Here is a 25,166-nt window from a genome sequence, read left to right as displayed (position 1 = left end):
CGATAAGACATGGATATCTATCTCTCTATATATAGATACAAAGTTTTCGTGTTCTTGATTCCCAAGCGTAGTGCTTCTTTCCCAATGCTGCCTATCAGTACTACTAGTAGGTTAGGGTTGACCTAACCACATAAGTATAGGTATAACCTTTCGCTTAATACTATAAACCTAAAGTTTAAGCATATGAGGCTGCATTAATCGAGGATACACGACAGAAGGAATTAATCCTTTATATTTACAAATTTCACCTTCAGCAAGCGTGGGTTTTTTCCACTTTTTACCGATTTCGGTAAAAAAATAGAATCAAATCGCACCATCTCTGTAATAAGTGAATGCCCTTTTTTCTCCCGAAGTTGTCGGAATTATTCGTAATAAGATATTGGCTACAATTGAAAAGGTTTTATCAATAAAATTTTCATTTATCCGAGATCTAGACATAGGTAAAAATCCATTCTATAATTTAATGAATTATCGTGTGAGAAATAAATCCTACAAATAAAGGAATTGTACAATACAGTGCGAAATAACGGATATTTAAAAGTCTTTCATTTAATAATTATTTAATTTTTAGAAAAATTCTTTCAAATCAAATATTTAATGATGAAAGAAGTGAATACCTCTTATATTTTAAAATATTAAATTAAAAAGAATTATTTACCAAAATTTCTATTACTGTATCCTTAGAAACATTATGAATGAATATTTTTGAGAAGACACGTTCCTCATGTTAAAAATGTAAAAAAAAATACTAATTGTTTAGCTATTTCTATTTTGTTAGGTGAAGTTTGATAAATGGAAAGTTTTTAGTTTCTCGGGAATATTAAAATGGTAAACTATGATTTTCATGTTTGCACCACTGGAAAAAAGCCTTCTACGACACTGGTTTTACGATGGTTATACAAAAACTGATGTCGTAAGTAAAGTGGTGACATTTTTGTAAATAATTGTAACCTTTTAAAGGCAGTTTTCTCAAAAATGACTTTAAAAATGCTTTACGACATCGGTTTTTAAAAACCGTTTTAGAAAGCATGTGTTTTCCCACTCTCTCATGCTGACGTGACACGTTTAAATTGGGCTAGCTTTGACAACCCTAAATCTTAGTTTTTCTTCTACCCTCGCTCATTCTTCCATTCTCATTGCGTCATAGAGAGAGAAAGGGAGAGAGAAGAAATGTCACAAGAGTTGTAAGGCTCACTTCACTACTCCGTCGAGCATGCACTGCGTCCTAATGAGCTTTCCAAGATGCCAGCCATGGATGTGGCCAGTAAAGGCAGAAACTTCAGGACCATTGTAAAGAACACGGAGAATGTTGTCATTGTCGAAGAACAGAGAGTAGAAAGCTGAGGACCCAAAGGAATATGGATTTTCGCCAACGGCAAAGAAACCAGTAGAGAACATGCCGTTTGAAATAACAAGTGATGAACCTTTGAAGTGGTTTTAGGCAAATAGGGTTTGGGCTTTAGAAGGTTTATTCTTCGCTCTCGTCTGAAACCTGAAACCCTTTGTTCATCGTCGGCAGAAGCATGTCATTGTCATCATCAAGCAATGCCTACAATGTGCCATGGGTAGAAAAGTATCGTCCCATCAAGGTCGCCGACATTGTCGTCAACGAGGATGCCGTCTCCAGGCTCCAAGTCATCGCTCGCACCAACAACATGCCCAATCTCATTTTATTTGTACGTCTCTCATTTCACCCCTTAAATTAACTATTTCCACTTTATGAATTTGTCAAGGAAGGTATCAACATCAAGGACATTCAATGGACACAGCACTGATTATTATCAAGCTCTCAGATTGCAATGCAAGTGATGGGAAGCAATTGTGATTGAACTCCAGACGTAGCTGCCACTCTTGCAATTGCGGATTCTTCAAACTTGTTGATTATTTAGTAATTTGTATCTTGAGGTTACATTACAATTAAAAATTTACCCTGGCAGAGCTATTTATTAAGTATACACCGTTTGTTTCAATGATTGTTAGTTTTGCTTGTCAGCGATGTTTATGAAGAGGAAAAACATGCATTGGCAGTTTGGTACTGTATGGACTAACCAATGTTGGATTGTTTTATTATGGTTTCAGCTGAACCTGTCCCACAATTCTTCCTATTTTCCCCGTTCTTGTGCTGAAGGAATGGCGCTTTTAAGTTTTGCTCTATCTGTGTTCCTGATCAGGGAGAGGGGGAGCTGGCGCAAGTACCATATTTTTGTTTTTCTTTTTTGGCTTTTTGTACTATGCTATTGAACTCGTTCCGCTTTGAGGCACACGGCTCTTTTTCACGATGTCTAGTTTTGCTCTGGAAATTGCTTCTGGGATATCAAAGATGTTTGCTCAGAAGAAAGTCACGCTGAGCCTGGGGAGGCACAAGATAGTGATACTGGATGAAGCTGATTGGTGAGTTTTCATGGTAATTTAATTTAATCCTGTTTACACTGTTAGTTGCATGTTCTTATACCAACATTAACGATTTGAACATGATGTGGCTGTGCATGCATATCAAAGATTCTAATTTGTGTTAGTGAGCAATAACCTACAGAATTAGTTGTTGTAAATTCTTAGATGGTGTACCTCACATCTTTATGTTGTTTAGTCTTTTTATATCAGCAAAGAAGCTGATTAAATTATATGTTAGGGAGTGGAACCTGCAATTACATATAGCAATTTGGTAATGATGCAAAAGATACTAATATTTCAGTTGAAGTATAGAGATATTACGTGCTCACAAACAGGCCTGAGGTAATTCTATTTTAGACATACTTTATCAATTCTATTTTACCTGTCTTGTCTCTTGTTGAACATCAATGGATATTCTATTCTCTCCCCATTTATTAAATCTTTGAATATGATTATGCAATGTAGGTATCAGATACGTTATTTATGTGGCCTGACTAGCAAGCAAAACTAAATGGTGAATTACTGAATAATTTGGGCAACTTCATCAACCGCGTTTTGAGCTTTATTGCCAAACCTGCAGGTTGGTTGAACTCTTTCATCATTTCTCTGTTCAAGTGTGTACTGATTGGCAGTGCATGTTTTTGTATAATCAGAAATTCCATATTCTGTTGATATAAATTTGTGCAGGTACTATTTTAACTACTGATTAATTAATGCTAATAACATTCCTCGGAACCGAAAAGTCTGTGTTCTTTGCGACCTAAAGCCAGCAACCAGGAATGGCATTAAATCCCTAGCAACGGTTCTTGCTGCTTCCAATGGTGATCGCACCAAGGTAAGGAAAAACACAATACCTGTATATTAGGGGGGCAGGGGTGGGGGGGTGTGTTGATCTATTGTTACTCCCTTGCCTGATACTGTGTGGCCCAAGTAATCGATCTCTTGTAACCCAAATGAACATTTGGATAATTTGGCATACAACTTATGTTGTTGTAACACTTTTAGCACTGTTTCCAAATGTTGTGAATGAGCTGACCAGTTTGGACTGTATATAAGTATGTCATCAAAAAAGACTAGTACAAATTTCCTTAAATAGCACTGAAATACCTCATTCAAGAGAGACTGAAATGTAGCAGGGGCATTAGTGAGCCCAAATGGCATGACAAGCCATTCATAATGCCCTTGATGTGTCCTGAAAGCTGTTTTATGCCTGTCCTCCTCATTTACTAGTATTTGGTGATAACCAGATCTCAAATCAAGCTTTGAGAAATATACAGCCCCATGTAGATCATCAATTAGTTCATCAACAGTGGGAATAGGAAAGCTATCTTTGATTGTGATGGCATTCAAGGCCCTGTAATCTGTGCAAAATCTCCAAGTGTCATCCTTCTTCTTGACAAGAATGATTGGAGGTGAAAAAGGGCTTGTGCTAGGGGCAATAATCCCTTCCTTGAGCATGTCAGCTATCATTAATTACTTCAATCTGATCCTTCCGGCTGTGAGGATACCTATATGGCTTGACTTTTACTGGTCCAGCACCTTCAACCAATGGGATTGAATGATTGTGAGTTCTGCTAGGGGGTAATCCTGATGGCACATCAAAGACTGTTCTATAAGTGTAAAGTATCATGGCCAGTTCTGGTTCCATATCAACCGGTATATCTAATAACTAATCCTGTGGACCATCCAACCTTGAGTATTGTAAAGTAAACAGTTCCGCAATGGCATGCGTATGCTGCATTCTTCTCATGTGATTAAATTGAGCCAGTTGTTGTAGGGAGGGTCTCTCGCCATGTAAGGTGATAATTTGATTACCCAAGTAAAACTTCAATGTCAGAGTACTATAATCAGAAAGATGAGGCCCAATTGTTGCCAACCATGTAGCCCCGAGCACTAGATCAGCACCAGAAATTGGAAGTAGGTACATTGGTAGCTTTAGTGTATGACCTTGGATTTTCATCTCCAAGTCTTGAATTAATCCTTCAGCAGTCAAGGCATTTCCATTTCCAACCAAAACCTGCAAATTAGGAATTGGTTCTACAGGTAACTTCAGGCATTGAGCTAGTCTAGGCTGGAGGAAGTTATCTGAACTCCCACTATCTAGTAGAATCTGCACTCCCAATCCATTTATTGATCCTTGAAACTTCATTGTTCCAAGACCTGATGAGCCTTTTAAAGCATTATAAGACAAATGATGATCTTGCAAACTGGGGTCATCAGCTGTCTCAACCTCGTCTGGTGGATCTGGTTGTAATGCAGGTTCATCCTCTTCTTCCCACTGTAGAACAAAATATTGCTTATTAGGACAACGATGGCTAGGGGAAAACTTGTCATCACAAGTAATGCATAAGCCCCTTTCTCTTCTCAACTGCATTTATGCCGATGTCGTTTTCTTAACATTGATAGGTTTGGCGGGTGGTTGTGGGTAATAGTGGGGGTAAGCATGTGGATTTTAGGGATTGAGGGCTGTTTTGGTTTGTGTTTAGGTTTGAGTTTGTGTTTGAGGTTTGTGTTTTGGAAGAAAAACTCGAAGAAAAAGGTTTGGGTTTAGGTGTATATTTCTCTTCATAGAGTTTGGCCAACGAAATTGTTCTAAGGAGTGATGTAGGTGATTGTGCAATGGCATCCCTTCTGATATCAGGTTTTAATCCTCCCACAAAGCAATCCAATAGAGCTTTTTGTGTAATTCCTTGTACTCGATTAGCTAAAGCCGTGAACTGCACGTAATATGACTGAACTGAACAAATTTGGGTGAGTTTAAACAACTGAGATCTAGGACATTCATACGGTGATGGGACAAATTCTGTCTCTAAGGCTCGCGTAAAAGAAATCCATGTTTTGAATGAATTTTCACGAGTCATCATTTGGTACCAGGTCACAACCTCTTTATCCATGTGAATTGAAGCAATAATCAATTGTTGTTCACCCGGTGTTTTATGATAGTTAAAAAACTTCTTTTTTATTTTTTATTGTTTGCACCAAAACATTATTTTGCAGAGATTGATTGATTTTAATTTAATTAAGACTATATGGAGTTGTTGTTTTCCTTGATTTATATCATTGCATATTTTGATTTCTTTTCTTCCATTACAAAATGGAAGGTTGAGAAGGGATTATTTTAAAATATTGTCAGTTAGGTTGCAGTTAATCTCAGTTATATTATTTTCATAGGAAAAGACATAGAGACATGGGAAAAATTTTGAGCCTTTGGTTCAACGATTAAGCCACTAATATCATGAAAGGAGTCTTTATGCTTTCTTCAAAAATTGACAAACTATTTTGTAACTATAATGGTTTCCATACATGAAAGTGTGTAGAGAATGTTCACATCAATAATGTGGACTTATCATTGGTTGAAAGTGTGAGGATTCCGTACATGAAAAAATTACCACCATATTACATCTCGGATCCATGTGGTTTGGTGCGCATTTGACTTTCAATTTTCAAAGACTATTTTTCAGCCTAGATGTCTTAGATGTGCAATGCAAGCCACACAAAAGTTACATGTTTGTATTTTTGTTTTTTCAAATAGAAACTTCCATACAAAATCTTACATGTGGGTACATCTCCATGTTCATTTATTGTGCAAAATTGGTTCATTTGGCTTAGTAAAGTCATGTTCATCATTCTGGGGATTTTTATCATAGCACATTTGGCTTAGTAAAGCATAGGCCCCTTTCTCTTCTCAACTGCATTTCTGCCGATGTCATTTTCTTAACATTGATAGGTTTGGTGGGTGGGTGTGGGTAATAGTGGGGGAAAGCTTGTGGATTTTAGGGATTGAGGGCTGTTTTGGTTTGTGTTTAGGTTTGAGTTTGTGTTTGAGGTTTGTGTTTTGGAAGAAAAACTCGAAGAAAAAAAAGGTTTGGGTTTAGGTATATATTTCTCTTCATAGAGTTTGGCCAATGAAATTGTTCTGAGGAGTCATGTAGGTGATTATGCAATGACATCCCTTCTGATATCAGGTTTTAATCCTCCCACAAAGCAATCCAATAGAGCTTCTTGTGTAATTCCTTGTACTCGATTAGCTAAAGCCGTGAACTGCACGTAATATGACTGAACTAAACCAATTTGAGCGAGTTTTAACAACTGAGATCTAGGACATTCATACGGTGATGGGCCAAATTCTGTCTCTAAGGCTCGCGTAAAAGCAATCCATGTTTTGAATGAATTTTCACGAGTCATCATTTGGTACCAGGGCACAACCTCTTTATCCAAGTGAATTGAAGCAATAATCAATCGTTGCTCACTCGGTGTTTTATGATAGTTAAAAAACTGTTCAGCCTTGAATATCCATTGTAAAACATCTGATCCATCAAATCTGGGAAAATCAATCTTAACATTCCTAACCTGAAAAGGGTGATTGTTCATAGCCTGTGATATACTCCCCGGATCTCAAGTTTTATCCTTGAGTGTCATCTCCAGTGTTGTTTCTAAGGTCTCAAACCGAGCAGCATATTCTTTATTGCGGTCTTCCATCATCTCCAGGATCCTTTTGACATCCCCTGTAAGCTCCTTCATGCGTGTGTTGTCTGCCATGAAGCAATGAAAGCACCAATGTAAAGGAGGCAAATTAATGAAGGCAAGAATGGAAAAAATTTAGTAGCAGAGGAAAACAAATGCAAGAGATAGTTAGGAATTATCCTCCATTAACATAAGAAACCGCGTATTACAGCCACCAAAAGAAAAAAAACAGTAACCACCTCAAAAGGGAACAAAATGCTAAAAAGAAGGAAGATCCAGAGAGAGAATTCGATAATTCTTCCACCCCCACTCTACTATAACTGCCTAATATAAATACATAGTTCCTTTGCTTCAAAGCATATGAATCAAACTTCTTTTTTTATTTTTTATTGTTTGCACCAAAACATTATTTTGCAGAGATTGATTGATTTTAATTTAATTAAGACTATATGGAGTTGTTGTTTTCCTTGATTTATATCATTCCATAATTTTGATTTCTTTTCTTCCATTACAAAATGGAAGGTTGAGAAGGGATTATTTTAAAACATTGTCAGTTAGGTTGCAGTTAATCTCAATTATATTATTTTCATAGGAAAAGACATAGAGACATTGGAAAAATTTTGAGGCTTTGGTTCAACGATTAAGCCGCTAATATCATGAAAGGAGTCTTTATGCTTTCTTCAAAAATTGACAAACTATTTTGTAAGTACAATGGTTTCCATACATGAAAGTGTGTAGAGAATGTTCACATCAATAATGTGGACTTATCATTGGTTGAAAGTGTGAGGATTCCATACATGAAAAAATTACCACCATATTACATCTCGGATGCATGTGGTTTGATGCGCATTTGACTTTCAATTTTCAAAGACTATTTTTCAGCCTAGATGTCTTAGATGTGCAATGCAAGCCACACAAAAGTTACATGCTTGTATTTTTTTTTCAAATAGAAACTTCCATATAAAATATTATGCATGAATCTATATGGAGATTGTGTCTAACTATTTTTTGATTTTTCAAAATTTTTCATTCTAAATAAAAATGAGAGAATCGCTCAAGATCTATGAGTTATTGGAAAAAGCCAAATATATTTTGATAAAAATCCTAAGGGTATAAACATAGCTTCGCTGATGTTGAAGAATGAATTTTTGCACAATAAATTAAAATGTAAATAATGTACATCCATATAGAACCTCTACATGTGGGTACATCTCCATGTTCATTTATTGTGCAAAATTGGTTCATTTGGCTTAGTAAAGTCATGTTTATCATTCTTAGGATTTTTGTCATAGTACATTTGGCTTTTTCCAATGACTGATTGATCTTTAGCCATTCATTCATTCTATTCAACATAAAGGATTTTGAAAAATAAAAAAATAGATAAACACCATAATCTCCATATTGATTTATTCATAATAGTTTATAAGAAAGTTTCTTTAAGTAAACTAATATAACAAAAATATGATTTTTCTTTGGGAAAATTGTATTGCACATGGGACTTCTTGATAGAAAATAAGTTTTTTTTAAGCAAAAGTCAAATGCACATGGCCACATGTATCTAAGATGTATATGATTGTATGGAATCCTAAAACTTTTAGCATATGATAAGTCCACATTATTTATGTGAACCCTCTCTATCATATCTTTAGGAAGTTTATTCTACTTACAAAATCGATTGTCAATTCTTGAAGAAAGTATAAAGACCACCTCTCTGATATTACCAACTTGATAATTCAGAACAAAGGCGCAAGATTCTTCAATGTACTCTAAGATTTTTTTGCTAAGTAAATAGAAATTAGATTAACTACAAAAGCTAACTAGCACTATTGGAAAATATGCTTTCTACATCGGTTATTTATGACTTTCAACATCGGTTTTTGAACCGATGTTGAAAGTACCGACGTTGATAGTATTATCGTTAACATCGGTTTTTAAAAAACCGATGTTAACGTAAAATTACCAACATCGGTGGTTATATAAATAACCGATGTTGCTAATATGAATTACACCCAAAAAATGTATATTAATGTTGAAAGTTAACATCGGTTTTTACAAAAAAACCGATGTTAACGAATGTGTTAATGTTGACAGTTAACATCGGTTTTTTGTAAAAAAAACTGATGTTAACGAATGTGTTAATGTTGACAGTTAACATCAGTTTTTTCAAAAAAATGATGTTAACGTTAGTTAAAAAACCGATGTTAACGAATTTGTTAATGTTGACAGTTAAAAAAAACCGATGTTAACGAATGTGTTACTATTGACAGTTAACAACAGTTTTTTAAAAAAACCGATGTTAACGTTAGTTAACATTGTTTTTTTGTAAAAAAATCAATGTTAGCGTTAGTCAACATCGGTTTTCTGTAAAAAAATCGATGTTAACGAATGTGTTACTATTGACAATTAACATCGGTCTTCTGTAAAAAACCGATGTTGTTTTCAGGAATTTTTTTTAAAATAATGTCTCTGTTTTTACAAAAAAAACCAAAATTTAACCTGTAAATTTAAAATCAGACCACACAGCACACAACATATATCATTTGCATTCTGCTTTCAAATAGGTTTTAGCAAAAAACTAGCTATCAACAAAGGTTATTCAATGTTAAAATGAAACAACAATTGTAAAAAATGTAATGCAAAGTATGTAAACTAATTAAGTAACCTAAAGTTACATAGTTGCCTAACATCCTATGTTTGATTTCTAACTTTTAGATAATACTGTGCCCACTGGATGCGAAGCGCCTTGAATCTCTCTACTTCCAATGGTCTAACTTCATTAAAATACTGCATGATCAAATAAAAAAATAAATTAATAATGTAATAACAATTATAAGAAAACCAACTTTGTTTGAAATAAACAATTACCGTCTCCCAATTATTCCTGAAAGATCCTAAGATTATCGTGGACATCCAGTGCATCACGTAGTAGTCACATTCAGTGATTCCTTTTTGTCTATTACACTAAATACATAATGAAATTTGGATATTAATTAAACGTTAACTACAATTAGTGTACACACACATAAAATATATATAAGTAGAAGTTTTATTTAAATCACGTACCTTAACAACAATCCACCTAGCAGCAGCCTTGAATTTAGGTTGTGGAGTATCAATAAGTCCTTTCAAAGCACTAGTGTTGAATATGAGGAACATTAAAATATTGATGTTGTTGAGTTATGCCAATGAAAATGTATTGAAAACAATACTGACTGTTAATTATTCCCTTAAGGTAGCTGTCTAGCCTGTTATGTAAAGAACAAAATCAGACAACTAGGTTTTCCTTAGGCAGAATGACGACCATTTGCCAGTGTCCGTTGCAGTAGAGACGAATATGGGTTATTGTAGTAGTATAGATTATTTAAATTCAATTGTTGTGTTTGACTTACCCATTCAAGTAGGCTCCAAGGTAAGCATCTCATTTTGAACTTTGTATCCAACTCTTGATGTAACTTTCGGATTCAAATTGTGATTGCCCTGATCTCTGAATGGACTATGGCTCGAGGAATCCATACACATCAGAATTCCCCGCTCGCACACTTGTCTCAATCAGATGGCTGTGTTGTTAAGCCAAACTTAATTATGTATGAATTTAAAACAATTACTTTGGTAATTAACAATAATCTAAAATGACTTACAGAATCCACAACTGTATAACAGATATGCTGAGACATTGACCACCATGTGCAATTTCAGAGAGATCTTCGTGCTTTATATACAACGGGAAGTTTTGATTAAACACCCCGAATATGGTAGCATCCCACATAACTTGGAGAGGCTTCAAAAACAGTTGTGGGATGGTCAATGTCATCAGGTACAGGGGATCATTGACCTTTTCATCTGGGTTTTCTGGAGGTTTTGCTGGAGACACAGCTGCCTGTTGATCAAACATAGTTAATTAACAAGTTTTGATTACAGTGAACAAATTAATTGAAAAAATAAACATATAATCAGAGTAAAACACCTATTCTGATAAACACTTCACAAGATGTGTTGGCCAAGCAAGGAAGGTGTTAAGTGTCTGCCCCACTAAGGTAACCTCGTCAGTGGGTACAGGAACGAAAGCCTCTGCATCTTTAACCTCCTCAACACCAACCTTGACTTGGCCATGCAACAAAGGGATGTTGTGAATTGTTGTGGATCCCTCATAAAGTCTTCCTAGGGCAACCAGGCGGGAAAGATTTTCTTCAATGTATAGCCCGCATTTGTCTGAGTCACCTGTCCCTGGATCGATCCCTGAGGGAGTAACACAACTCTCCTTTGTGCTGACACGAGGACCGGAGGGACCAACCTCTAGCTCTAGAGGTAGTGCAAGTCCCTGTGATTGCATCTGAGACTAAAATTGGGACTACATCTGGCTGAAGGATGCCATCAGCTTTCGATTCACTTTTTCTGTGATTGACTCCTTTAGTTGGTCTCTTATTTGTTGGGTCAGCTGTTGTAGGTCTTCAGGAGGCATGGAGGAAGAACTGTGGGACATTCGTGAAGCCGATCCAAAGTATTGCTTTATGGTGACACCAGCTCCAGCAGCACGAGCACAGCCAGGGTGCTCTGGTCGCCCAATGGCAGCAGTCAGGATATCTTGATGTCCATGGGGGACGAACAATCCCTGTGACGCCTGCTCGTCCAAAGAATCTTTTACAGAACACATATTTGTCCAAGGAATTCACAGAATACAAAAAGATAAGTATAATTATTAATTAAAAATGACTTACAATCCTATTAGCTATTTCTTTTGCTGCCTTAGACGTCATCTGTCCAGTTTTCCTCGTGCGGGTCATCTTCCACTTCACGCGGCGCCTGATGGGAGATGGAGGGTCAATGATGCCCTCAGTGCTTCCAGACTGGGCAGCTTCTTCCAATCTTTTCTTTGTCTTCTCAGCCATGAGCTTTTGTTCTAAATATTTATAACCCCCACAAGACAATATGTGGGGGGCAGTGTTTTGCTTCTGGATGGCTTATGCCTTTTTCCGCACATCCTGCAAAAGTTTAACATTAATGAAAATGATTATTACAATGAATTATAAGAAGTGATTTTGTTGTGGAAAACAACTAAAATGACAAAGTACATACCTCCCATGAGGGGTCTCTGCGGGTCTGACAAAACTAGGTCCATTTCTTCTTGCTAATGCCATATTTTTCACAGACAATGTCGTCCACACCATCCTTGTCGGCTGCAAGTGCCTATTTCCAAGTCAAGTCAGATTTAAACTGCCTCCAGTGCTCGCCGACAGTCTGAAGAATTTTCTTCTTTGTCCTACTGTCAGAATGTTCAGGGATTTCAAATTCTGTCTGACAAACAATAAATTAGGTTTTATTGTAAGTAAATAACAAATTTAGACTATTAAAGAAAATTAACGAAGAAACTCGAATACCTGAATATCCTCCCATATCAAATTCTTTTGCCCCAGGTGGCCTAGTGACCAATGATCGTAGCTGTGTCGCCTTGCGTGTCCGCTTCAACGTAAATAGAGACACTGATGCGTCTATAGGAGGAGGAGGAAGAGGAAGAGGAGGAGGAGGCGAGGTAGGTGGAGTAGCCATGGTCCTTTAAAGAGAAAAAGTTGAGTTAGTTAATATTATCAAAAACCATTGTATGAGTTATGTAAATGAATGTTCCGAAATGAAATACTATATTAGAAAATTACGTTAGACGATGTTAATTAATTCTCCTTCATCATGATCATTATGATTAGCATGAACGTCGTCGGCTTCTTCTCCAATGTTGTTAGAAGTCATTTGTGTAGACAAAGGACTAACCTAAGTGTCTATGTATGAATTATCATCTTCTACATTAACACCAATTGTTTTCCCGTGTAGAACCACAAACCACCTTTCATCACAAGGGTCTTGCACATAAAATACTTGCTTAGCTTGTTCTGCCATGATGAAAGGGTCATTCTGGTAAACTAGTTTCTTTAGGTCTACCAACGTAAATCCTCTATCATCAGTCCGCACACTGGTGTTGCTGTCAACCCACTTACATTTGAAAACACAAACAGTAAATTTGACATAGTTAAGCTCCCATATTTCATCAATGAAGCCAAAGTAAGGGATTGAAGCTACATAGGGATTGTCATCATGTACAATTGCAAAGTGTTGAGATTTAGCCCTTAGGGTGACCCCCCCTGTTTTGCATTGTACTTTTGTCGTCTTGTGCTTTTGTGTAAAAGGAATACTTGTTTATGTCGTATCCTTGCCAAGTTATAACATTTCTCTTAGGCCCATGAGCTAGCTTTCTTAATGTTTTAGAAGCATTTTTGTCAGCAAAGATTGTATCTTTAAACCAATCAGAGAAAGTCTTGTTATGATTTTTCAAGACCCAGTTCTTTGACATTTTTGGATTACTTTGTTTGACTAAACATTCATGCTGAACTATGTATGGCAAAACTTCATTGTTGTTGTTCAACACATACAAGTGAGCTTGTAACAAATCTTCTGCACTTGGAGTGATAACATGCAGTTCTCTTGAACCTTTACCGCCCACTCTGTCATTATGGCGAGACTCAGGAAGGCCAACAGGTTTAGCCTTTTCAATGTACTCTGAACAAAATTCAACGGCTTCTTCTGCGATTTACCTTTCAATAATAGATGCTTCTGGACGATGTAGATTCTTGGTATACCCTTTTAAGATCTTCATGTAGCGCTCAACCGGGTACATCCAGCACAGATAAACAGGACCACAACATTTGATTTCTCTGACCAGGTGAACAATTAAGTGGACCATGATGTCAAAGAAAGCACGAGGAAAATACATCTCCAACTGGCATAGTATAATTGCAGCCTCGTTTTCCAGGTCATCAAACTTGACCGGATCAAGGACTTTGCTTCATATGGCATTGAAGAAAAAGCACAGGCGAGTTATGGCTAACCTAACTTTGTTAGGAAAAATTTCTCGTATGGCCACGGCTAACAATTGTTGCATCAACACGTGACAATCATGAGACTTTAACCCCACCAGCTTAAGCTCCTTGAACAGCACAAGGCTCTTAATATTTGAAGAGTATCCTTGTGGGACTTTAACCCGGTGCAGACACTGGAACAAACTGATCTTCTCCTTTCTGGATAAAATATGACAAGCTGGAGGCAAGTATATTTTTTTACCATCAGACCTTGGATGCAACAACGATTGTATGCCCATGTCAGCTAGATCTTGACGGGTATTTAGACCATCTTTCGTCTTGCCCTGAATGTTAAGGAGTGTCCCAATGACACTGTCACATACATTTTTCTCTACATGCATAACATCAATACAATGTCTAACATCTAGATCAGACCAGTACGGAAGATCAAAGAAAATGGACCTCTTCTTCCATATGCAACTCTTACTTTTATCCTTCTTTTGGGTCTTTCCAAATATAGTATTAAGGTGTTCAACCCGCTGGAAGACCTGCTCACTAGTTAATGGTATCCACGCAGTTTCGTGCTCTTGACTTCCATTAAAAGTTTTTTTCAATCTTCTGTAAGGGTGATGAGCTTTTAGAAAACGGCGATGTCTAGTGTACACTATTTTTCTACCATGTTTTAGTTGTATGTAGCTTGTGTCTTCTTCACAGATGGGCCATGCATGATGACCCTTAACACTGTAACCGCTAAGATTCTCATATGCTGGAAAGTCATTAATGGTACAAAAAAGCATTGCACGCATTTGAAAAGTCTCCTTGCTAAACCAATCAAACACTAAAACCCCCTCATCACACAACTTTCTCAGGTCTTCAATCAACGGACTTAGATAAACATCAATGTCATTTCCTGGTTATCTTGGGCCCGATATCATCATAGACAACATCATGTATTTTCGTTTCATGCACAACCAAGGCAGAAAATTGTAAATTACTAGTAGAAGTGGCCATGAACTGTGTTGAGTTCTTAAATTGCCATATGGATTCATTCCATCACTGGCTAGTCTAAGCCTCAGATTTCTTGCCTCTTTGCCGAAATCTGGATACAAACTATCAATTTTCTTCCATTGGGAGCAATCAGTTGGATGACGGACCATTCCATCAAATTTTCTCCCATTTGCATGTCACGTAAGATCTTTTGCGTCATCCTCATTAGCAAATAAACGCTTAAACCTTGGAATGATGGCAAGATACCACAACACCTTCGCTGGAGGGCCCTTCTTTGAGTTTTCATCAGAACTGCAGTCCTCATCATCCTTCACCTTGTACCGTGACGCCCCACACCTAGGGCATTTCGACATTTCTTCAAATTCATGTCTGTACAGTATGCAATTATTAGGGCAAGCATGAATCTTCTGATACTCAATACCCATCGGACACAATATCTTCTTGGCCTGATAGTAGCTTTTAGGCAATGTGTTATCCTGTGGAAGCAGATCGTGCATTATTTGAAGCAATGAAGTAAAGCTTTTGTCACTCCATCCATATCTGGCATTGACAATTAACCAGACTTAACACCGCTGACAATAGCGTCAAGGAATTGTTGCACGCCGGATACAAAGGCTTCGTTGAGTCACTCTGCAATCTTTCATACACAGGGGCATGTGCTTGCTGGAAAGACTCTTGTCCAAGGTCACGAATCATATCCTCCAAGCGATCTCCCATTTCTACATCAAACGGTTCGGATTGTTGCCCACTCTACATGTCTGTCATTTCACCATGCCATATCCACGTCGTATAATTTCTCTTAATTCCGTAACACAACAGATGCTCTCATATGTCATCCAGTATTTGTCGTCTTCCGTTCAAACAATTGATGCAAGGACAATAATATTTTCCATCTTCATCCGGTTGACCTCTTTCTGAAGCAAATTGTAAGAATTGTTCGACGCCTTCCTCATATTCTAGGCTAATGCCACTTTCATTCATCCAACTTCGATCCATCTAAGTAATAACTCGGTCATACTCTCAAAGTTATTCGAAGCATGAAAATCTCACTTTTTATTATAGGTGTGGCCCTATCCCATTCGGGAAGACCGTCTTTTATGGTAGCTTCATACATCAGGGTTAATTCTATTTTGTTAAATTTGACAAAATTTTGGCAGCATTTCGCATTGGTCTCCAAGTACACGACATGAAATCAGTGAAATTAATTTCCCGATAATCAAGTATGCACTCAGAGAACAACTAGAAATGCATTACCGAAATTTCATCAAATTAAACAAAATAATTTTAACCTTAACACATGAATCTACCGTAAAAATATTAGTCTCCCCAAACTGTCCAAATGGACAATTCAAGATTGAATACAATGATTAATGCGAACTGTCCGCAAGAATCATTGCATCTAATCTCAAACGGGAATCTAAGGTTCACTCATCATGAACACAATTTATATAGCATATATCAATTGTCATTAATGGCAGTGAACACGTAATAAAAATATTTATTGGTAACAAACATTTGTACCTGTGATGATGAGCAGTATGGTCCAAAATGAAAGCAAGAATCAAAGAAATAACTGAATGAACACCTACATCAATCATCATTCCGAAAATCAAATATCGATATGAATGCTACACTCAGAAGCAAAACTAATAAATAGGTGCTGATCAAAATAAATTTTATTTATTTTTTACTATTATCTAAGTCTAAAGGAAATACACTAATTTGTTATGGCCCAACCAGTACTCTTTTTTTAGTATCCAAAAACAGAGTTTAGTAAATATGTATGGTTAGTGTAAGATTTTACATTGTCAATCTATTAAATTCATGTTTAATTTAATTTTTAAGTTTTTTTAATACATTTAATTTTTAAGTTATTATTATAAAAAAATTATGTAAAAAACTTTTACAATTCTACACATTTATTCTTAAAAAAATCCCAAATAACGATTCATAGTATATACTAGTATAATTGATTGTAAGTAAACATTTATTCTTAAAAAAATCCCAAATAACAATAACGATTTTCCCAGTTGCATCTCTTGCTATTTGGTTTTCCATCAGAGAGTTTATGTGTGGTTTCTGTTTTCTATTCAAGGTTAATTTTATATTGTATTTGGTTTTGCAATTGTAAAGTTTCCCACGACAGAGAATGTGAATTGACTTATATTGAGGGGCAGTGTACGATGTTTGTTAAACCGCTCCATCTTGTGAAGGTTATAATGGTGGACTTTGTAGTTTTGATATGGCTGAGTCGTTGGCTTTGTGATAGAGTTACAAGTACATTACTTCACAATTTTTGACTTGGAATTGGCCTGTCTCCAACCTTTGTTAAATTATCTCATTAAAATAAAAAAAAAATAAGATCGATGCTCTAAATTTTAATTGCCTAGTCTATTTACCTAACTTGGAAATGAATTCAAGGAACCATTCAACTGCAATTTCGTTAAATTATTTAATTGGGTTATTGAAGGTTGTATTGTACGTGACGCAGTATAATTTTATTGGGCTCTCTAATTTACCTGTGTTTTTCCCTGTATATTCCCTTTCTCTACTGCTAATGATGGTCCAATTTAATTACAGCATATCTGGGTTGCTTGTCGGTGGTATAATATAAACCTCATGACCTTTTCTTTTGAATGTTACATAATATCGCATAATATTTTACAACAATTCTAATAAGACATGAAAAGAGAAAAGAAAAAAATATATAAATGTCCACCCCATGTTGGAGGGGATAGGGAGCAAAGGAAAGAGAAAGAATATAATTGATATGATATGTGAAATAAATAAATCATATAATAAGAAATGTAAATAGAGGTAAAAAAAAATGAGATATAACTGAACTATAAAAAAAGTAAAATGTATGTTTATAATGACTTGAAAAATAAAATATGATGTTAATTAAGGAGAAAGATAAAAAGTGAAAAAAAATAAAGTAAAGATATGTTATAAACAAAGTATTATAAAAAAAGTTGGAGAAAAGAAATGGAGGGAGGACAAAACGTACGTACATGCATTCAAGCTAGTATACCCTACGTTGCTGGTTATCGTTATTAACTCGACGAAATAATATGAAAGATGTGAAATATGACGAATTAATTTGATCATATTGACTTCATGAAGGTAGCACGCCATTTGTATGCAAAATTCATTTGAATTTTTCTGTTAAGATTTAGGAAGTAATAATGGACAATAGTAAGATGAAACAGGGCGTAATGATAGCTTCATATTCTGGTTTGATTGCTCAAATAAAAACAAAAACAATTTTTTTTTTTTTATCGCCAAAATTACTTGCTTTCATTTTCATACATTAAAAAATATTGTTAAAATATACGATACATTAAGCTATTTTTCTTCTTTCTTTTAGGCATGTTTTTCTTTTGTTAAGTGGTTAAGTGCTAAGATGTGGCTTTTGTTTAGTGGTTAAGTTTTGCTTGTTGACTTTAATAGTTTTAATTTCTGCCTTATATGGTGGTTAATCATTGGACTTCTGGTTTCAGCTTTTGTCTAGAGTGATTTATTGTTGATGGTTAAACTTTGATAACTTATACATTTATTAGGTGGTTAAGCTTTGAAGTTCTAGTCATTATTTACGTTTCAACTTTGTTCCATATATTTTCGGCATTTTCTATTTTATTCTCTTAAAAAAATCCCAAATAACAATAACTGCGCATTTATTCATATTAAAAGTGAATTGAGGTGTTTGTAGAATTAATTTTGAATTAACATGGTTCTATAGAATTGATTGTAAGTAAACATAAGTTTGTAGTATATAATATGATTATTGTTTAGAAATTTGCTACCAAAACTGATTTTGTGGGCAATTACTAAAATGACTTGAGTTCAAGAGTACACATTGAACAAATAGCATGACTAATAATACGACTCAAGTTAGTGTTGATTCAAAAGCTATTTCTAAGAGCTTTATATTCAATGAAAAGTCTAAAACTTAGAATCATGTTTTTAAAACAATGTTAAATTAAATATCATAGTTAATAAAAAATAATGTTTAACCCATCCTAAGTTCAAGATAAGACATGATCCAAAGTCCAAACGCACCTTATATAGATATGCTCACTGTATTAATTCATTGGCAGTGATGACAGGTGTAGGCTGCAGAGGAAACCCGTATTGGTCACATTGAGATGTTTGTTAGATGAACACGTGTAGTTGATGAGGCTGCAAGTGCAACACAGTTGGTTTCACAAGTCAGAAACTTCATTTATTGCATTCAATTTGATTTTTTGGTACCACAATTTTGACTTGTTTAGAGCTTACCTGAGAATAGGAGGGCAACCTGGTACTAAGTAGCCCCCATCTTAATCAGTAAAATACACTTTGACAAATGAGCGTAATGTTGCTAGAATTGAACTGTGCAAAAATATAATATCGAGTTTAATAGAAAATACTTTCATAGAAAAGAATACATATTCATTCAAGGAAGTCGTAATCACCCACGACGAGTAACCCATGACGAGTAACAAGACTATGCTTTGAACAGAGTTTAGGAAAGGATTAAGACTTTTAAATTCAGTTCCAATTAGATGTGGCCTAATGCTTCATCATTCAAATCGATAAGCCAATAATAGCTCTACCAGAGGACAATGTGGCCTAATGCTTCATCATTCAAACTTCTAACACTGTATTCCACTATCCTTCCTTTGGGGCCGGCAAAGACACCAAGAAAGAACGAAAATGAAAAAATCTAAATTTAAATGTGTTCTTTGTTTTTAAACTAAGAAATGAAAAACATATATAAACAGTCAACCTTGATGAGCTTCATGGTGAGTCGAAGATGAAGACTCGGTTGCCCTCTCTATTCTCTTTTCTGTGAAGCAATATAGAGAAGAAGAAAAAAAAAAGTGAAAATTTTCTTTTGCACAAATTAATATAAAAATGCAGAAATTTAGATGACAATAGCAACGATGCAGTTCAGCGAAGACGAAGACTTACCTTGGGTGGCCACGCGAGGGTTTTAGGGCAAAAAATTAAAAGTGAGAGTGAGACAGATGAAGAGAAGAAGAAGCGATTCCTTTGTAAGGACTTAAGGGATAATTTTGTGATTTTGAATTTTGAATTTCCAATCAAAGTAGAGAAAGTATTATTGAAAATAAATTTATCCTCTTAAAATTAATTCTCTATCTGCACTTTTTTTCTTCTTTTACAAAAAAAATATGATTTTTTCTCTTTTACCTTGATTTTTTTTCGGTTTGCATACTTCAATAGTTTAATTTGATAAAATTAATAAATCAATTTTATAAAATTATGTTGCCAACAAACTATGTCAGCGTATTGTTTTTTCTTTCACGAAAGTAAGCGTAAGTCAAGTAATTGATAAATATTTTTATTAAAATTTATGTTGAGGATATTATCAAAGCATATTAAAAGTACTTTATTCTTTAATAAAATTAATTACTATAAATTATATATAAAAATATATATTTATTTAATCATTATGACTTTTAATTATGTAACAATAAATATTCATCTCACGTAATGCACATATTAAAATACTTGTTAAATTAAAAAGATTGTTTTAAACACATTAAATGTATTTTCTTTTTTCATACTTTTTTTTATAGAATACTAGGGAAACTTAGTTACTACGTGTTTGTATAACCCACATACTACAAGTGTAGTATTTTATTTTTTATATAAAAATTTTAAAATTAATTTTTAACATGTTTTATTTAAAAATCTTAATATAATTAATTTGACACAAAAAATTATAACAAAAAGTAGCCGGTGGTTTTACTGAATGAATAAAATAGTATTGATAAAATGTAAAAATTAAATGTAGTTTGAATAGAGGAAGGGAGAAATGCTAGTCACATTCTTCCATACCCTTTTTTTATAATTAGTTAAAATTTATAATTTTAGTAGGTCTCACTTTTAAAGAAGGAGACAAGTGAGACTCAAAAAATTTATTGAAAGAAAAAGAAAAAATCATTACGTGATGAAAAATAAGTCATAAAAAATTGATGATTTTTAATGAATTTGTTAAAATTTTATATTGTCATTTAATTATAAAATTTCGTGTATGTGTATGAAAAGTTGACCGACTTTAACCATTATTTGCAACGTATCCTTGAGTTAACTTTATGCAGAATTTTCATCACAACATAATCAATTTTTAGATAGTAATTTGGATCAGCATTTACAAAATTAATTTTAAATGGAATTGGTTTTGCATATTTGATTTTGATTTTGGGTGATATAATTCATGTTTAGAGATTTTTATTTTTCACACAAGTTAATAATAAAATTCAATATATATTTTTTTTATCTAACATGTGATAGTCTCAATGTTTATCATAACATCATTTTGTCACACAAATAAAGTTGACGGCAAAATCTAAAGATAATAAAGAAAAGTTTGAAGACTTTGACAAGCCAAATATTTGTTCAAATATTAAAATTAGAATTTTAAAAAAAATAGAGACTGAAAATAATTAATTCGAAATGTTTTTTCTTTGTTTCTTCTTTCCTAAATGAGTATTAAAATATATTTAATTGAGTATTAAAATAACTTTTGACAAAAAAAATTCATCACTATTTAAATATAATTCTTTTTCTTTGTTTCTTATTCCTAAATATTTTTTTTATTAAATTTATTAACAAAAAATTCACATAATTAACAAATGAGGTTAAAAATAATAATAATAATGACAAATGTAATAAAAATAAATTAAATGTGGATTATAATTAACTCTAAATTTAAAGACTTAAAACATAATTTTCGTGTCATGAAAATATTTTTATTTTTGTTCTAAAAAATTTGTTTAAAAATAATGAAAATATCATTTTTTTTAAATCCTACAAATATATGTAAAACAATCAAAAGAAATATAATTTTTTTATTTTTATAATAATTAAATAAAAATATATTAATAATAAATTTTAATTTTTTTACGATATAATTAATTTTACCAACATTCTATAAAAGTTAAACTCAATTATTAAAAACAGTTTTTTTTTTTTCAAATTAACTAATATCAAATAATTTATATAAATGTGTGTTATATTTAAATGATAATCATGAAATAATAAAATTAAAATTACGAAATTCATTTTAAAAATTTACTTTAATTTTTAAATGCTTACCTTTTGAATTTATAATTGTTTATTAATTATTATATTTTTTTAATTAAAATATAATTAATAACGCAATATATGATTTTTTTAAAAATATATAAATAATTAAAAAAAGTTTATATTAACATCGGTTTTTTGAAAAATCGATGTTAACATATCATACGTTAACATCGGTTTTTGAAAAACCGATGTTAACGTGTATGCATTAACATCAGTTTTTTGGAAAACCGATGTTAACATATCATACGTTAACATCGGTTTTTGAAAAGACGATGTTAACATCATTAGTTAACATCAATTTTTGAAAAACCGATGTTTAGAAGGATACTTTATTTACAAATAGGCCACCGCGTTTAACTTAACATAAGTTTTGTCCAAAACCGATGTTAATAAGCCAATGTTAAAACTGCTTTTTGTAGTAGTGTAGTAATGTTTTTAAAAAAAAAACTCTTCTCAACCTTGCATTTTGTAATGGAAGAAAACAAATTAAAATATGCAATGATAAAGAAAAAGTTGCAGACAATAATATAAAAGAAGACAAGAGATCATCAATGTAATTGTGGTTAAGTTCTAGGGTTTCTGCTCTTATTTCTTAGCATACGAAGCCCATCCATTATATTCAAAATAATTTTTTAATTGTTATTCGAGAATTTTCTAATTATTGAAAAGTATATATGGACACATATTTTTGCAACAGATCTACTTGGCATTTTTTGAAGTAGTTTCATTATGTTACTACTTCACTCTTAATTTTCTTTAGTTTTCATGAAGGTATGCATCGTGGAATGGAGGTCCCATGGAATTTTCACTTGGATTCTTTTTGGTGAAAATGACAACACCATCAAAGCCGCATAATTCCTTTTTTAATTATTTACATTCTGCATCTCTATTAACTTTAAATTATCTGCTAAATTTTCACTAGTTAGTATAGTGTCACATAAGGAAATCTAAACATTTGTTTGCAGTGTGTTTCCTCAATTTTTCTTTTCTGCGAATGATAAAGAGAAAATCATCTTTCTTTTATTTGTTTTTTGTCTTCAAGTTCCATTTTCTACTCACTATTTCTTTTGCCAGATCAGTTGCGAGTTGTATGTTTGGTGAAATGGCCTAATAAACTTTGGGTTTTCTAATTTTCAAAATCACAATGTGTTCCTTTTGTCATCACACCCTTGTTATCTTAGTGCACCTACGGTTTTATTAACAGTGCTTTATTATTTTTCCTTACCACTCATTTTCTGAAATAATGTGTGGTCTGTGTTGTGCATGTGTTGAGATTGTTCCGCCATGTTTTTATATATGGTTATATGTGTCTTATAGTTTTGAAAAAGTTCACGAAATATGAATACACTTTTACCTTGGTTGGCTTTAGGAAGCATGTTTTCTTTTAATGTTTTGTTGTGTTATGCATTACGATGCCTGATTCTCCTTCTCTTTGACATGCATGATAGTAATGGTGAGATTCAAAATGACTTGACTTGAATGGCTTAAGCGGTATTTTCTATTATATTATTTTGATTTTAGTTGTCCACTACATTAGAAGAGTAGTATAAATTATCTTTTCAATCAAATAGATTGTATCAGTTGATCAAAGTATAGTAAATATGGTGTGCACATGCATGTAAAAGCTTGGAGTTGCAATAGTGCTAAGGTTTCTGGTTTTAGTTACTCCATATTGTCGACAATTAACTTGGGGTCCTGTCTTCATGATTTTTAAGTTTAATGTGCTAAGTTGTTTCAAGTTTGGTCTTTGGCAAGTGTGTATAAAGATATTCATGACCCGCTAATTAATAGGAAAGATTCAACACCTATAGGATATGAAGAAACTTTTAGTGTATTGCTAAATTGCTGATTTCTTAATATGATGAAAGGCTAACTCAATGATGTCTACTCCAATATCAATGATATAGAGTCTTGGGAAATTGAGGGTTTTTGCTTAAAAAAATTCAAATACTGAAAGTTTTCTTTCCTTAATATCTTGGTTCTATAAAGATTCCAATAAACAAGAAGAAAAGAGACACTTATCTTCAAATAATTATATTGTCTCTTACATTGAAGAATTCAAATAAAAAGGTCGATTCTTTTTTGTTAGTTCCTATTACTTTATATATGTTTGGTTGTTCAGACCTCACTATGAAAACTGAAAGTTTCAATTCTTTGATATGTTAATTTTTAAATAGTTTAGGAGGCTTTACGGATAGGTTGGTTGGTTGAGTAGATGTTGAAGGTAGTTACGTCTGGCCCTGTGGGAGAGCTCATTTTCTTGAAGCCAATTTTGTTTTGATTAATGAATAACCAAGTTTAGTTAATTTCCATTCTTACTATATCCTTTTTCATGTGTTATTATTATGCAATAATGTTTTTGTTGAGAGCAGTGATCCCCACAGGTGTCAAAGAGAAGGAGAAACATGAATGGTAATGCATCTATATGTGTCAAAGAGAAGGAGAAACATGAATGGTAATGCATAACACAACAAAACATTATAAGAAAACATGCTTTCTAAACCCAACCAAGGTAAAAATGTTTTCATATTTCATGAAATAGCATGGCTTCCTATGGTGGAACAATGATATTAATTTGGTGAGTAAGTCTTGAGAATGTTTAGTTAATTGTTTTTCTGAATTTGAAAATATTACTCGAAATACACAAATGGTCTCATGAATGGAATGGCTTCCTATGCTAAGAAATAAGAGTAGAAACACCACTACTTTACCACAATTACCATGATGACCTCCTTTCTTCTATTATAGTATTGAAGGTAACTTTTTCTTTACCATTGCAGATTTTAATTTGTTTTATTCCATTATAAAATGCAAGGTTGAGAAGAGTTTGTTTTTTTAGCACATAACTAGTTACCCTTGGTAGTTGATCTAAGTTGTGTTTACATAGCAAAAACAAAAGCTTAGACTATATTCTAGAATCTTGAGCCTTTGTTCTCAATGATTAAGTTGGTCTTATCATAGAGGTGGCCTTTATGCTTTCTTCAAATATTGAGAATCCATTTTGTAAGTACAATGTTTTTCCTAAAGATATGATCAAGGCTTCACATCAATAATGCGGACTTATCATTTACTAAAAGTACTAGGATTCCAGACAAGGAAAAATTACCACCATATACATCTTGTGTAACACCCAATTTTTGCACAATATAAATTAAAAAAGATTCTATTTAAAAATAAATATAGTTTTAGGAAAATAATGAGATTTTCGTAATTAAATAAATAAGAAAAAATAATTTTATTAATTAAAATAATGAATTTAAGGTTAATAAAATAATTATATGTTCTTATAAAATAATATGAATATTTTATTTATTTATTTGATAGGGAGTAAAATATATTTCTTTTTATAAAATATTAAAATAAGGA

General features: G+C 33.4%; 1 protein-coding gene and 1 long non-coding RNA gene across 2 annotated transcripts in view; both read right to left on the bottom strand.

Moving 5' to 3' along the window:
* LOC114387425 overlaps positions 1–19,535 on the bottom strand; it is a 67,787-nt gene extending 48,252 nt beyond the window's left edge. The window contains exons 1-3 of the long non-coding RNA XR_003661309.1: positions 19,474–19,535; positions 18,984–19,076; positions 18,765–18,884 (exon numbers count right to left, since the gene is read on the bottom strand). This is a non-coding gene — a long non-coding RNA (uncharacterized LOC114387425). The remainder of the gene's footprint in view (positions 1–18,764; positions 18,885–18,983; positions 19,077–19,473) is intronic.
* Positions 10,033–10,852, bottom strand: LOC114387424. Its single transcript, XM_028347613.1, has 2 exons — positions 10,494–10,852; positions 10,033–10,412 (listed from the first exon to the last, which is right to left on the bottom strand). The coding sequence occupies exons 1-2, from the start codon at positions 10,745–10,747 to the stop codon at positions 10,349–10,351; spliced, it is 318 nt and encodes a 105-aa protein (XP_028203414.1). The 5' UTR covers positions 10,748–10,852; the 3' UTR covers positions 10,033–10,348.
* Positions 19,536–25,166: the final 5,631 nt, after the last annotated feature.

The sequence above is a fragment of the Glycine soja genome, chromosome 15 (genome assembly GCF_004193775.1).
Source record: "Glycine soja cultivar W05 chromosome 15, ASM419377v2, whole genome shotgun sequence".
Classification (NCBI taxonomy): Eukaryota; Viridiplantae; Streptophyta; class Magnoliopsida; order Fabales; family Fabaceae; genus Glycine; species Glycine soja.
Note: the sequence above shows the minus strand (reverse complement) of the source record. Positions and strands in the feature narration are given on the sequence as shown.

Coding starts and splice junctions, on each gene's coding strand:
- LOC114387424 (XM_028347613.1), bottom strand. CDS start 10,747: ATGTTTGATCAACAGGCAGCTGTGTCTCCAGCAAAACCTCCAGAAAAC. Junction 10,413..10,493: donor GTTATACAGTTGTGGATTCT/GTAAGTCATTTT, acceptor TTAACAACACAG/CCATCTGATTGAGACAAGTG.